The sequence below is a fragment of the Penicillium longicatenatum genome (genome assembly GCF_028827895.1).
Source record: "Penicillium longicatenatum strain IBT 33135 chromosome Unknown contig_6_segment0_segment0, whole genome shotgun sequence".
In the NCBI taxonomy this organism is placed as follows: domain Eukaryota; kingdom Fungi; phylum Ascomycota; class Eurotiomycetes; order Eurotiales; family Aspergillaceae; genus Penicillium; species Penicillium longicatenatum.
The window spans coordinates 4656258-4671384 of NW_026643123.1; the positions used below are offsets into that span (position 1 = coordinate 4656258).

Below are 15127 nucleotides of genomic sequence, written 5' to 3' on the forward strand. Positions count from 1 at the left end.
CATTGGTGCAATCGTTGATATCGTGGTGGGTCTTGTACGCATTTCTAATCACATTGGGGCTTTAGGTGTGATTCGGCATTTGTTCCGCGATGTACTTGTATACTTGTGACTTCAGCGGTCGAGAGGCTGGACATCTCGTGCATGTGCTGGATGATAAGAGATATATGAGGTAAGATTTGGGTTCAAATTTTCAACTGCTAGTATGTAACATCCCGAAAAGGAAATATCGGTATAGGGACAGGTATCAAAAACTATCATATAACCGCTGAAATGGACTCAGACAACAGGGCCTATCAAACCCAAAGATAAAAAAAAAACAGAATATAAGTTGCAACTCGGCTGCACCTAGTAATCGTCCTCTTCGACGGGCACGACGTCATCCAGCTGCGGATTGAGCTTCTGTCCAATTTCGATACTCTCTCTCATAATCCCACGCGCAACGCTAGCGTCAACGCCCATGTCTTCCTTGATGAGCCGAGTAGCAAGCTCAGGCACAATAACAGATTGTGCATACCCGGCTACGCCCACCTTGGCGACGAGAGCGTCATCTTTGGCTAGTCGACGTAACCTCACACCAAAGCGCTCCATGACCACATATAGCCTGTAACATCTCATTAGATATTTGGGATTGAAAATAGCAAAGGGACTTCTCACATTTTCTGGGCACCTTTCGTCCCATAGTATCCACAAGAGATCGTCTCGATACCATCGTCGTTTAAGGTAAGGCGAAGACTTTTTCCAGCTTGCTGAGCACTCTCGAGGATATTGCGATAGTAAGATGGTTGTTGCGGATCCAGATACTGGTCCATATCAGGGAAATGCTTCTCTAAGCGCTGCTCGAAGGTATCCCAGTTGATCTCGGGGTACCCTTGTGCCTCCCATTCCTTCGTAGCAGTATCTTGCTTATGTGAAGTACAGAAGCGTTGTTGTTCCCGGAGGCGCTGATTTGGCTGGGCCTGGAACTGTCTGAGAATCTCCGGATCCACTTCGGCATTACACATGGGACATAGTGCCTTGTGTGGTGGGTCTGGCGATGCCCTATCGGCATCTGACTCAAAGCCTGCTTCGTGCTGCAGAGCCTCCATTATAGATGACGACGGGGAGCTGAGGGGAGTGGAAAGTGTAGAATCAGATGAAAGGTCGTAAGCATTGAGTTGGGCATCCCGGGAAGAAGTACCAAGCGAGGATGTAGGAAAAGGGTCCGGTTGAAGAACTGGAGGCATTTTAAATTCTGGTGACGGCCTCCCCTTCTTCACATTAGTGCTGGGCTTTGACTTCCGCGGACTGGGCGTATCGATATGCATGGGAACTTTGAAGCCCACCTCCGGTTCTGATTCAGACGATGAATCTCGCTTTTTGCTTTTGCCATTCTTAGTTGATGACTGTGCAGAGCCGGTCTTGGATTTTCGTGCAGTTTTCCCTGGCGTTGTAATTGAACGCGCGCTTGAGGTGGGAATGCTGGAAAAAGACGTCGATTTTGATTTCGACCCATAACCGGTCTGTCTCGCCCGCTTATAACTCGACTGCGACGAAAGTGAGAAGTATGGGTTGTCATCATCATCATCAGCAGTCATTATACTCGAGGTCCGTCCTAACGGCTTCCTTATAGATGTATTTCGGTTGGTAGAGCTGCAATTGCTGCCGAGTGACGAAGACCCATTGCTGACGCCGGCTGCAAGTTTTTCCCCCAACACTTGTCTCTTTGTATCGTCTTTGGGACGCTGGGGTGCGTCAGAGTCACTTGATTCTGCATCGGTGGTGCTGAGGGGCTCTGCCTCTATTGAAGGTTCGCGAACGTTGCGTGGCGTCTCGATTTCGGGTTTGGGTGGAGTAGGGAGCTTGTTGTCTTGTGTATCTGGTTTGTTGTAACTTGACAATAGGTGCCTACTCAAATGGGCAGTCCTTGTAAGTCGATTCGAGGCATAACTAGCATCTCGTTGGGGCCTCATTATATGAAGGGACGGTGGGAGTGCGGAGTGCGGAGTTCGGAGGAAGAAAGGAGATGTGTGGTTTATGCTCCGACCAGTGCGCAACCTAGAATTGCGAATGTATTCGGTAAAAATCCCGGAGAATCCCAAAGATTACGAGCTCTTATCAACCTGGGGATTGGGCAGGTAATGAAGAACAAGACAAGAACAAAGAAGGAAACGCGTGACGCGACTGGACGTGCCTAGGTGGGCGCCCCACTTTGATTCCGTTCTATACACCGGCCTAAAACTATACACTTGCGCCTGTATAAACAATGCTCTGACAACCAAAAAAAAAAAAAAAAACAGCTCTAAAGCTATGGTCTTTGAAATGAATATAATAGGAAAAAGTTAGAGCAATCATTACTCAAATGTCATGGAGATTCCCCCGTCATGGTCATCGGCCCAGGCATTATGTTCCAGCGCCATGGCCCCGACCGCACTGCTTCCAACATTGTTGTTAGGCAGGCTGACGGTAGATCGTAATTCTGGTCGAGTAAGGGTATCGAATGAGTACTGGGGTGGCGGGTCATGGAACGAAGTATCAAAGGTCATTTCGAGTTCATCTTCCTTGTGCGACGCAGATTCATGCGGAGGATGAGACACTGTGTTCAACCGAGGCTCCGATGCTGTTCGGGTGACGGGGGGTGCTTCAACAGTCTCGGCCTTGTGTTCTTCGTCCTTTGGCGTCGCGGGCTGAGCGGGTTCCGGGCGGGGGTTCAAATCGAGCTTCATTGGAGGTAAGGTGGATTCCAGCTGCTTGACTTCGATGGCCTCGGAAGCCAGCTCGGCTCGAATAGCCTCTATATCAAATAGTACAGTACCCGGAGCACTGCTAGGCTCAGTCGAGGCACGCAGCGGAGAATTGCGGTCGACGTCATATGTCTCCCATGCCTTTTTCTCCGCCATTTTGCCCCGTTTGAAAAGGCCAAAGCGCTTTTTCTCTGGTTTCTGCTCGGCTTCTCGACGAGCCTCGTCGATTTCGCGAATCAACTCTCTCTGTCGCTCGGCATGACTATCTGGATCAGGGTCCTCAATCTCGGCGAATTCGTCCTCAAGAACCTCGAAGCCAACCTCCCTTAAAATACGAGGCATGGCAGCTCGATAGTCCATGTGACCGTTCACAAGCTCGGTAAGATTGAAATTCTCAATCCCCGGAATGCCTTCAATGGGCGCGAGACCAGAAACACGCATGATACCACCACTGGTGGCCCGGAAGAGGTACCCAAGAATCCAGTCGTTGTTAGAGTATCCGTTCACAAATCGACCCGACACGACACTGCGGGCTTTCAGATATTCATCCTTACTGGCCACGATTGGAGATCCAAACAGATACACGTTCTGAATGAGTCCATGGGCACCCTTGTCCGAAAGTTCCTTGAGACAAGAGAAGATGACTCGTGCACCCAACGAGAAACCAAGTAGCGTAATGGGCCGGTTTCCAAGGTTCCGGTCCTGCAAAGAATCCGCCATGATCAAGCCTGCGTAGTGAGCGCGAGCCAAAGAGACGTTCCAGGGATTATCGATGAGATAGGCGAGTTTTGTAAGAACAAGCGGTAGTTGTAAAGAGGCCATCAGAGCCATCAGAACAGTACTACCGAGTACTTGCTGGAGGCCTGTGGCCAATGCCTGGAAGGGTCAAAAGAAATTAGCACTCAACTAATAAATTTGAGGGCTTAGGTCCTAGATCAGACTCACCTCTGTTGCAAGAATGTTAATTGTGTCACCCATACTGCGAAGCATCTCAGGTTCCCAGAGAACGGAATAAATATCACCCATAATCGGATCGACAGTACTGTATGGGAGTCGGACATCATCGACCTTGCCAGTCATCCAGCCAGAGACAGTCACAATAAGATTAAGCTTCTTATTGTTGTGAAGAGGACGGTATTCAAATGTCTGGACTGCTCCTGTACGTCGATGTGAAGCCTTCAGACCAATGACGCTGCCACCCAAACTGGCACCGGAGGCAATCAAAGCGGTACCGCCAGCACCTCCCAAGAACGCACTGGTTCCAGAGATGCCCACGGTAGTCAACCCTGCAGCAAGGCCAGCTCCAATCACTGGAGCCAGCAGTCCAGCGGACAAGCCGATGACCAGCCCACCACCAACTGTCGCTAAGCCCATCAGCATATACTTGCGCTTTTGCGACATCACTCGGCGTTTCTCCATGTGCTCGGATTCATCCCAATTTTCTTTCTCTGCTTGTTCTTGCATTTCCAGAGCATCGGTCACTCGCTTCTCAAATCGAGAGATCTGTAGCCACGTCACCTCCATGGCTGCTCCAACTCTTTCCAACAAAGTCCGTGACCGGGCATCGTAGGCGGAGTCTGCAATAAGCACGAGGAATAGATCACATAGAACTGTCCAACGAAGATCAATGTCAATTCGATCGGAGGTCGGCATTTGAGATGGTGTTTGAACTTCTGGGACCATCCCCTCGCCTTCATGTGTCTCATATGGAGGTGGGGAGCCGGGCTCAGAAGAATTGGCAGTCTCGGTAGAAAATCTGTTTCGAGGATCTATTTTGGAGGTGGGAGATGAAACTGAAGAGGTTGAAGGTCGTGTATCACTCTCGGCCATTGGATTTTTGACCCGTGCATTTTGCATGAGAGGCCTGATAAGGTCCTCAGGTTGGACGCCATGTCCAGCAAGCTGTTCGATCATGATCTGCTCGGCCGTGTTGATATCCATATGGGCATATAATCTCCCCATCATTGCTTGTCCCCACTTTCTCATGTTATCGCGGGCCTTTTGTAGTGCTTTGCGTGTGCCCTTGGTGGTGGGCATCTCAGCCAGCTCAGAGTTCATTTTATGTATTGCCAGTCTGACCACACCAACATACGCAATTTTTTGAGTTTCGTTAAGGAAATCCTTTGTGGCTTGCAGTTGACTCATGGTATCACGAAGTTCCTCGCCTTCAAGGCCAGCCTGGTTGCCTCCAGTCTCTCGGAAAAGGTAGCTTGTGTCTTCATCCATACTGGTGGCAGACTGAGCATCTTCGTCCAGCTGGACTCGAGTATATCCTTTTCCAGCGCCACCTAGCCCTTGGTAAACAGCTTCATCGTCCTCCGCTTGAGCACCGCGTGCGATCAATCTTCCATAGTCATCATAGTAGTCGAATTCTCCCAGGGCTGGCATGGCTTGCCAATCCTCAGGTTCCTCTTCATCGTCGCTTTCAGTATTTGCCTCCACGGGTTGGGCCAAACGCATGTGTGACCATTCTGAAATCTCAGCAGTCCTGGACTTGGATGCTGACGTTCGAGATGGAGCTGACTCAGTTGGAGCTCCCGTATCAGACTTCTGCACGGGCGTAGTGTTAGGCTGAGTTTCCACCTTGGTGTCCGACAGTGCTGGTTGTTCCACCACATCGATACTTCCAGTTCCAGTTTCAGCCCCAGCCTTGGTTTCCGGTACTGGCTCGGCCAATTTTTCTGCATTTGTGTCTTGTTTTGGCTGTATATCGGGTTTTGTGTTCGAAGTATCGGTTGAGGGCTGCACCGCTTGAGCTTCAGGGCGATCGTCTGTATTCTCGGGCGAGCCGTCGGGGAGCCGTTCTGGCGTCGAGCGCGTTCGAATGGGGAGGCCAAAATCATCGAATTCTCCCGTCTCTTTTGAGTCCTGCCCATTTTTCTGCGTTTTTTCTTTGACTTCCTCGGGAGGGTTTATGTTCTCTTTTGCACCGGCGTCTGTGGCATCTTCGGACGCGCCCGCAGCGGGCAGCGGCGGGTTCGACGGAGAGGTTGCAGGGGGCGTAGACTGGCCGTCGGTGCCGCTGACAGTGAAACCTGCAGGCATTATCTCACATAGACCAGAGGCCCTTTTGAGCTTGGAGTTCAGTGAGGGGGCGTGCAGGCTTTTAAGATCCTGATTCGTGGTGTTGCTGCTTCCTCGCACGTTCCTTGTACGAACTCAAGCGGTCACCCATTCGGACCGAAGCTCGAACTCCTGCGACTCTTGGATATTCTCAATTTCACTTCGCCCTGTTCCCGATATTAGACCCAGTGGTGGTCATCCGACTGGGGAATCTCCGCAGATGACGATCGTTGACCACGCGGAAAAAAGGAGGTCGCGAGGGGCGGAGAGCATGCGGCGGGGAATGACACCACTGACGTACCACCTTGAATCTTGAGGGCGGTTCAGTGCTCAGAACTGAAAGAGACAATGTCAAATCAACAACCAAAGAAGCCTTGGAAATGTTAATTGCAGATGTCAAATGTCAAAATCTACGTCAAAGTCAAGGTTGGGGGATTATACGGAAGCGGAAATGTCTAGCTTGTGGAATGCTGTAGGACAGCCTTTGAACCAACTATAGAACTGGCCTAAATGAAAACAGCAATATAGCTTCAAGATTGTGTTATCGACTAAGACATTCTTATCGGATCTAATGAGAGTTTGAAGGAGTGGTACTGTCACGTACATACCCAGGTCTCTACTTATCCTGGGCATACTAAGCTACCCCAGGGCTTGACTGTCAGGTGTATACGGTTGCTGTGTCCAATGTGAAGGTGAGCAGGGAGCTTATAGACCCACAGAGCCACCTTTTTCATCTAAAGTTACCATAGTAGTGTATATCTGAGCTTGAATGAGGTGTGCGCGTGAATGTAAATGTGGCTGCTGCACTTGGCGGGCGTAGATGCCCACGGCCCACGGGTCATAACTAGAGGCTCATTCATCTGGAGCCAAGGGTTGATTGAAGCGTTTCCCATGGATTTCGCATATTGACTTGTTGACTTGACATATGCGAGGTCGCATGCTACTTATTCTCTGAGATAGACATGGTCAATGAGTTGTCCACTAATGTGTTCAATACACAGCCCTGGAGCCTACAGCATCAACCCAGGACCAGCCTCTATGGATTTGCAGACATTTTCTCAAAGAAGCCAATTTCCTGGCTCAGCCCTGAAATATTCTGCAGACTAGAGGCTCACAATGAAGGTGCTGACTGAATACGAGCATACGGGCGAACAATGCGTCGATCCTCCCGGTTGATCGAGGCAGTGCTTTTTGCCCGGGTTTCACGGGGAAGTGAAGCACGCTTACCCACTAGTGCTGAATATGCTCAAGATCGGCTAGTTTGTCTCTTTTCAGAACAAAGCAGACCAACCAGAGGCCATGCAGACGTTCATGGCGTCAGACAGAGCCGAGCCTTGCTTTGCTGACGGGCGTCGAGTCACTTGATAGGCATAGGAGTTGCGGCTCAACCCCAGGGTCTAATAGGTCCAGTAGATCCAACACGACGGGAATGCACATCATACTTGGCTGTGGCAACTTGTCCTGAAATAATCCATCAACTCCTCACTCTTCTCACCTCCACTCCACTAACGCCATTTCCTCTACCACCACCCCGTTTGATCTGAGACAGATTGGAATATCCGATACTGCTATTTGTCATGACCATGGTCCAGGGTAAGATATATGACTCTAATTTTGAAAGCTTCCCCACCTTGTGATGGCACTAACCCGGGAACTCTAATGACAGGTGCCGAGGCATCAATCATTCGGATCGCGGGGGCGGGGTTTCGACTCTCCTTACTCCTTAACGCGGCAGCATGTCAACTGGCACAGTCAAGAATCGAGATCCACAGCATCGCAAAAGGCATATCACTTTTTGCTCTGACGCTGAAAGATGTGGCACAGAAACTGGACGCGGCAAACCTTGAACTATCTCCCGAAGTGACAGGCAAGGCCTGGGAGATTGCATACCAAGGCCAGGTAATGTTCGTCGAAATCGAACGCATGTTGGAGAAACTACAAGGCACCGATGCCGATGATGAACTGAGAAGACTACCGATGCAAGAACGGCTGAAATGGTGTTTTAGAAAACAACATGTCACATATCTATTGGCGTCCCTCGAATCTCTGAAGCTCAGTCTGATAGTCATCACACGAATCCTGCAACTGGCAAACGCTATTCAATCAAATCCTGAGCTGGCAGGCTTAGACGCTGTCATGGCAGTCGACATGATCGCTCAAGAAAAGGCAGAAACTCAGAACATGATCATTGTTCGATATTGGTCCACAAAACGCTTGGATCGCTTGTGGGATTTGGTGGAACAGGAGGCTATGGATGCCGCTAACGATCCGACGAGCCAAAGGATCAATTTTAATTACTCGTCCAACACAACACCAGCAAAGCTGCCAATCGCGGCGACGACAAACTGTGGCATTACCAAGCTTCCGGTGATAACTTTTGGAGATATCGATATTGGATTGAGTGATGTTGAGCGCTCTCCAAAGGAAATGGTGCATCTCTCGGAGAGGGCGATGAATCAGCTTTTATTGCTCTGGGCTCCACCGATGAGTTTGGAACTGCAAGATGCCAGCATAATATCTCGCGGTGTTGAGCCTAGTCGGCCTCAAGTGTATGTCTCCTCTGATAGCGAGGAAGATATCGAAAATCAATATTCTGAAGGCCCTGGCGTTCGTGGGTATTACTTGGAAGGAAATACCACAGACTGGCGAAAGCCTCAGTCACAGCAAGCCCGATACGAGGCTGCTCGTTTGCGCCACCAGTACTCCGACTATCAGGCTCATGTGGAAAGCGAAGCCGAGACCCAAGAAGGTCTACATCGGCAGGACTCCACTAGAAAGTCGCGGTCAGCGCCGCCAAGCGAAGAAGGCGAGCAGATACCTCTGCCACGCTCGTCACCAGGGTCTGGCAACATGAACATCGGACGCAGTCATTCTAACGGTTTTTCATCTGGATATGTACCCCGCCCATATCATAATCCAGATCCCAAGCATGTGGCCTTTACAAGTGGAAGCTTTCCACCGCCGGATCAAACTACTCCTCGTTCTCGGGCATCGTCGTACCTTCAACTAGCTCCACCACACATCCCAGGAAACTCTCCACAAATACAACGAAGCCCGTCTAACCAAGAATATTATGGGAGCGCCCCAAGATCTATTCCGGTAAATCCGAGCCGCACAAACCCACCTACTTCTATGCCTGGTCATTCACCCCGAGGTACTCCTCCAAGCCCGTCCGAGCCCCCGTGGCCGAGGTCACAGGGATACAATAACGGTATATCCAAGCCTCGGCATCCCTACCCACTTTCATCATCCTCCCCTGAGGCTGGCTTCCAAGCGCCTCCTCGTTCAAACCAGCGGTCTCCGAATCACTCCCGTCGATCCTCTCGGGAGGAGACTAAGGACCGCAACAAGGATCTGAAGCGCAGCGCGACTAAGGGATTGGTAGGAATCGGTGCCATTGCCGGGTTTATGGATGCATTGGAAGCGTTCCAGATTCTTTAAGCTATCTTGAATTTTATAACCTCCTACAGATAGTGCCATGTCGCTTTTGATTGGACGGCTCATATTATGGATCCCCTGTGGTTCATGGATTTCGGAAATCGGGAAGCTAGCGTTCTCTTCCCAACTTCCACGTTTATGTATTAGGTATCTCAGCATAGTACGTACTGTACAGTTATTAGTCGATCTGTTTATTTATTCTAGGGATTTCATAAGGCATGAACAATTCTTTCATATTCTGTGTGAAGCAAAAGGGTATTTGGGGCTGAGTCTCGAAACTAGAAATAGGCTTGGCTTCTCAAAGGAGAAATCAAATCCGAGTACGTCGGTGTTTACGGATAGCGTACTTCCCATAGATATCAAGAACCTTACCACGGAAAAAAAAGAAATAAATAATCTGAATAATATATTTTTTTGCAGTTGGTGCTTTTAGCCTATTCTCTTTCGGTTCCATTTAACCATCGGACTGGATGTTCGGTCCGATCTATCGTTGTCAGACCGGAACTTCCGTTCTCACCGAGACTCCGACTTTTAAGGGTCTTGTACTCCATCCGTGTTACCCTTTGGGACTGACATGCTGGGTTGTGGGCTGGCTATGGGGTGAATGGCTGAGTTTTCATTAGAAATACTGGGTCTACAACCGTGCATTTGTTCTTATAACCAGTGGTTTCCCTGTGGGGGCTTGGTTTCTCTTCTCTCTCTATTTTTCTATCCTGGCACCGACCAGCATATGCATCTTTACTACTAATATGTATCGTCTACTTGACGTTTCTTAAGGTATTCACCTGGGCATCTGCCATTCTATCTTGAGTTCCGCAGGGTATCTGCCTCCAAGATCGGTGTTCTTCTCAGGGTCAAATTAATGTAAGTGTGATTTATATTGACAATTATTCTTTGTCTCGCCACCATCTATTTCCATCTCCGATTACCCCACAATTGATACATGTTTGTACATGGGTTGCTGACTGTTTTCAAGAAACAATACGTCTAGGTATCTACACTCGAGGAAATGCAGACCACTCCAACCAAATCAAAATTCAGGGAGAGGTGGCATACCAAAGATACTTCCATCAGGAAGCCACCCATCTAGCTCCATACCTGCCCCAGGAATTTGTTGAGATGCGAGTCTCTGTGGATCAAATGAAAATTGAGGCGGAAGTGATGCTGCCTGCTGGGGATATCCACCTAGGGGAGGCTGGAAAAATGTGTTTTGATGACTCACGTCCATAGGCCACATTCCCGCACTGCTCATAGCGACATATCCATTCTCGATACCCGGTGCCATGTGCGATACACCCGGCGCCATGGGAAAAGCAGAGTCCGTGTGTACAGCCGGATCATGTGAAGCCATCTGTGCTGCAGTCGTCCTTTCAGTGGGATTTGTTGAGTCACCCACCACCCTGGTTCTATCTGGGGAAGAGCCTGAGTATCGTTTCTCTAAACGTTCATACCAGTCCCTGCTCTTGACTGCTATCACGTGGTACCACCGAGTGGGAATCTTATATTTACCACCGCCGCTCGCCTCGCCGAGTTTATTGGACATCGCATCGAGGTAATAGCTAACATTCACGGTTTCAGGTGTGATGACTTCGCCCAGGGCACTAGTTCGCACCGAGAAATGGATCTTCAATAACGAGGTCATTGCCATTGTGAAACGCGTGTACATCAGGTTTGGGAACCGGCGCATCGTTTCTGCACTGCATGTCAAGAGGGCATCTAGGAGCTCGTGTGCTGCGTTCATCCATTTCACAGTGATATCGATACGGGTGACGCTCATCGGGGTAACTCTTTGTGAGTTGCCATCTTCTTCTAAATTTGGGAGCGTGAAATCTCGTCGCTTAACGGCGTCAGGATCTCGGTAGCCTGCACCTACGCTGAGTTCGTACATTGCGAGGATGGTGGATCGATATTCAAGGATCATGGGCACTGTGAACACTGAAGTTGAGCGAGACCTCTCAAATGAAGCCTGGAATGAAAGATTTATCATCTTACCTGTGAGCATCTTATTGGGGGTGTTCTTTCTCCATACTTCCATTTGCTTATCGAACCACCGCAGCACGGCTTGCACACGGGATTCAGTCAATGTGGACAAGGAGCTGGTGTCGTCAAGACCAAATGAGGACAGGGATTCATCAGTGATCCGTTGGAGTTCAAACCACACAGCCAGACGTTGATCTGTCTGGTGAGGTGAATTTTTCAACATGAATACGCACTCCTCCATCCAATTGTTGAACTGAAGCAAATTTGGGCGACGAGTCTTCATCCCAACACTGCTTTCAAAGTCAGATATGTAAGTGATGCTTTGAGCTTCGAGTCACTCACGTCGAAGATAGATGGTAGCATCCAAGGATAGCTCTAGCCTGTTCCGCCATAAGCTCATCGTGAGGCCCCGATTTTTTGCGATCGGGTTTTTTCTGCGTGACACGCCGCTTCGTCGCAAGTCCGATCTCCAATGCCATCGTTGAGGCAATGTGCGCGTACTGGTAAAACTGCAGCTTCAAAGGCGAGCCAGGCGGGAAGTAAAAGATCATCATCAGCAAGAGCGCCTGCACTAGCTCTAGCGATTTTTCGCCCTCGATAAAGAACCGGTCTGCATACAGGCGGACCAGCTCACGGTTGAGAACGCTTGCTAGATCTGTATCGATGGAGATTGCCGCTGCAGAAATTACAGAAAGGAAGAGTACTGGCGCTGCTTGTCGCAGCTGTGCTGCGGTAGTAGTTGGTGGAAGTATGACCAGTGGGAAAATTGTTGACAGTTCATGAATGAAGAAGGCGACCAATTGCTCTGCGTCTTCATGAGAAATGATGCCACGATCGACAACATCGTCATCGCGGGGTCTGCTGGGCACAGAGAGAAAATTGGCATGCAACCCAGACAGAGTCAGTGGCGCCGAGAGCGATCCACTTCCATGCATCCCAGGGTGTGGTGTGTCGATGAATTCGGCAGAGTAGTCCATGAACCGGGCAGACTCAGAGGTCCCCCCGGCGGACTCCGGGATGGAGCCCAGGGCACAGTGATAATCCATATCGCCAGACTCGTTATCCTGAGAATTATCGCTGGCATCAGAAGATTCGGGCTCGCTTTCTTCGCGAATCTTATCTTTGATCAAAGTGCGCATCACGCGCATCTCTTTCTCCAATTGAGCGACCCGGGAGTCAGTCCGTTTACGAGGCCGCCGCCTTTGCGGTGCTACAAAGGTACAAACCTTGTTGCCTTTGGCACATCGTTGGCATTGGTTTGGTGTGGTTGGATTGGGAAGACAGCGAACTTTGAGATTTCTGCAAGATTCACAGGATCGGTTGAGCGGCTGCTGCGGTGCAGATTGGGCTGGACTTGTTTCACCATGAGGAGTGGTGGAGTATTCGGACATTTTGACACAGTAGGGCGTGAAAGGAAAGGGAGAGGGGAAAACAGGAGAGAGAAGAGGAACTAGAGCCGAAGAATTGCAATGCCGAGCAAACAAGGGTAAAGAGTCACGATCCAAACTGATTTATTCGGCCGCAGAATTTCGACCCATCCTAACGAACACAGGTAATGAATTTGTCGAAGAGGGCATATGTACACCATCTGCCACGTCAGTAAAAAGAAAATGACACACTTTGAACCGGCGATCGACGGTAATCTTCACAAGGGATCATAGATGTCGCAGATCTCAGCGGCCCGGCCTCTTCTGCGCAGAAGACGAGAATAATAACGAGAGCCGAGCAGATTCCAGTCGGTCTTGGCTACAAGCATGTGCACAATTGCATCCGATGGCCAAAGCTTAAACCGGAAAATGTTAGGTAAGTTGACAATATGTGTGGTGAGGAACAGCTGCTCTGTGTCCACTTTGATGCGATCCACTTGAACTGTCACCCTTTGGGCTCTGAGAGGCTCTGTATGGGGTAGCGAGGTGTGGCAATGTCTCAGCTCAAAATGCCAGGGTCCAACGGGCCGTTGCTAGATTAGGGAGGAACAGGCACCAGCCGACATTACTATGAATCCGAGATGGAGTTGCGAATGAGAAGTTGACAGCGGAGAGGAACCCTAAAGACAAACCTGACGAATCAGGCCCATTGATCTCCACACACCCCACTAGACACATTGATGGGATTGGTTAGAAACTCTCCAGAATGACGGCTCCGGCCGATTACCCCATTGAGTCAACGCTCGCTGTTGGCTGCCTTATCAGCAGGGGACTTGGGCATCGGGATATCCGACCTAGAATGACATGAGACTTCGGGATATTCACTATTGACCGTTGTATACCGAACATTGAAAGGTTAACATTGTATAGATCTGAACTGGGGATAAGCTCGGCATATTCGGAATTCACCGTGAGGATAGCTGAAATTCCAGTATATAAATCTGGTACACAAACTGATAATTTTTCGATTTAAATTCTTGCCATCAGCCTAATTCTCTATACTACAGGGATATAATGAGTGTGACGCACTTGATAGACAAAATCAATGCCATGGCCGAGACGCTCCCAAGTCTGGAAGAGTCAGAACGTCGCCAACTGTTACAAGCATGTGACAAACTCAAGAATAAATTTGAGTCCCCCTTTGAATTGGCTTCTCGTCTTGTGTTCTCGGTATGCCGTGTGCGCTTCTATATGCTTGGGGGCTTACCAAGATCTGACGGTGCAGATAGGGCCATCAAGCAATAGCCCTGAGATTAGGAATTGACCTCAAATTGTTCGACGTGATAGCCGCCCAAGCCGGACAATGCGATGCATCAGTCAATGTTTCTAAGCTCGCGGAGGAGACAGGTGCAGAGCCACTGCTCATTGGTAAGTTTCTGGCACTCCAAATAATACCCACCAGGTCAAATTGACAATTGTAGTGCGCATAATGCGATTCCTGGCTGCCATGTCCGTGGTCAAGGAAGTATGTCCTGGATCATACATTTCAACACCGTTAGCTGCTGCGCTAGTATCAAGTTCCCCTTTGTCGGCTGCCATGATCCACGGGTGAGTATACTTCCTAGATTGTGATTCTGCTTCAACATTTTTAACATAGAAACATAGCACACATTTCATGACTGTGTTGTCAAGATTGCCTGAATACTTTCGTACCCAAAGATGGGAAAGCCCCAATGATGCCTTCAATGGGCCATTCCAGTTCGCCATCGATTCGCCCCACTACTTCGAATTTTTGAACTCCAGCCCATACTACCAGCAAGCATTCAACACCACCATGACCATGTCCTTTCGCCGTCGTGGTAAAGATTGGTTCGACATTTTTCCGGTTGCCGATCGATTGCGCGTACCAGGAGACGCTGATCCGCTACTGGTAGACATTGGTGGTGGCCAAGGGGAGGATCTCAAGAAATTCAAAGCCCGATTTCCGACCCTGCCAGGAAAGCTCTTTCTACAAGACCTACCGGCAGTGGTGCAAGGAGCCCAAGACCTGCCTGCAGGAATCGAGGTACAAAACCATGATTTTTTCCTGGAACAACCAGTGAAAAATGCCAAGGTCTATTTTATGCGGACCGTTCTGCATGACTGGCCTGATAAACAGGCAGGCCAGATTTTGAGCCGTGCGCGCGATGCGATGGATCTTGATTCTATCTTGCTGATCAGCGAAACCATGCTACCCGAGTCCGGTGCGCTCCTATCATCTGTTATATCCGATATGCAGATGATGGGCTCGTTTGCGTCGATGGAGCGGACAGAAGCACAGTGGCGGGCGCTACTTGAACAGAATGGGCTGGAACTGGTTCACACCTGGTTACCGAATGAATGTGATGGAAGTGCCGAGTCTTTAGCAGAGCAGCCGGCTCTTTTTGAGGCTCGAAAGGGGTAAAAGAACAAAAAAACCATGTATGAGTTAAGTAGAACGTCGCGACGATAATGCACTATGGCGGTGTATAGATCATGTCTGGCGTCGAAAAGTCTTGGCGGACGGGAACTAAGACAGCT

At 49.5% G+C, this 15127-nt stretch overlaps 5 protein-coding genes across 5 annotated transcripts; 2 read left to right on the forward strand and 3 right to left on the reverse strand.

The window, feature by feature from the left end:
* Nucleotides 1-345: 345 nt before the first annotated feature.
* On the reverse strand, nt 346-1949 carry N7484_009931 (RTC4 family protein; the record flags this gene model as incomplete). Its single annotated transcript, XM_057120318.1, has 2 exons — nt 346-601; nt 655-1949. The coding sequence occupies 2 exons, from the start codon at nt 1947-1949 to the stop codon at nt 346-348; spliced, it is 1551 nt and encodes a 516-aa protein (XP_056969873.1).
* A 381-nt stretch (nt 1950-2330) lies between these two features.
* N7484_009932 (TMCO4 family protein) lies at nt 2331-5765 on the reverse strand (the record flags this gene model as incomplete). Its single annotated transcript, XM_057120319.1, has 2 exons — nt 2331-3596; nt 3666-5765. 2 exons carry the CDS (start codon nt 5763-5765, stop codon nt 2331-2333), a joined length of 3366 nt encoding a protein of 1121 aa, XP_056969874.1.
* Nucleotides 5766-7360: 1595 nt separating this feature from the next.
* Nucleotides 7361-9224, forward strand: N7484_009933 (uncharacterized protein; the record flags this gene model as incomplete). Its single annotated transcript, XM_057120320.1, has 2 exons — nt 7361-7376; nt 7450-9224. The coding sequence occupies 2 exons, from the start codon at nt 7361-7363 to the stop codon at nt 9222-9224; spliced, it is 1791 nt and encodes a 596-aa protein (XP_056969875.1).
* Nucleotides 9225-10251: 1027 nt separating this feature from the next.
* Nucleotides 10252-12592, reverse strand: N7484_009934 (uncharacterized protein; the record flags this gene model as incomplete). The annotated part of the gene is made up of 3 exons (XM_057120321.1): nt 10252-11147; nt 11214-11491; nt 11544-12592. The coding sequence occupies 3 exons, from the start codon at nt 12590-12592 to the stop codon at nt 10252-10254; spliced, it is 2223 nt and encodes a 740-aa protein (XP_056969876.1).
* A 1050-nt stretch (nt 12593-13642) lies between these two features.
* N7484_009935 (uncharacterized protein) lies at nt 13643-15011 on the forward strand (the record flags this gene model as incomplete). The annotated part of the gene is made up of 4 exons (XM_057120322.1): nt 13643-13798; nt 13858-13996; nt 14050-14176; nt 14234-15011. The coding sequence occupies 4 exons, from the start codon at nt 13643-13645 to the stop codon at nt 15009-15011; spliced, it is 1200 nt and encodes a 399-aa protein (XP_056969877.1).
* Nucleotides 15012-15127: the final 116 nt, after the last annotated feature.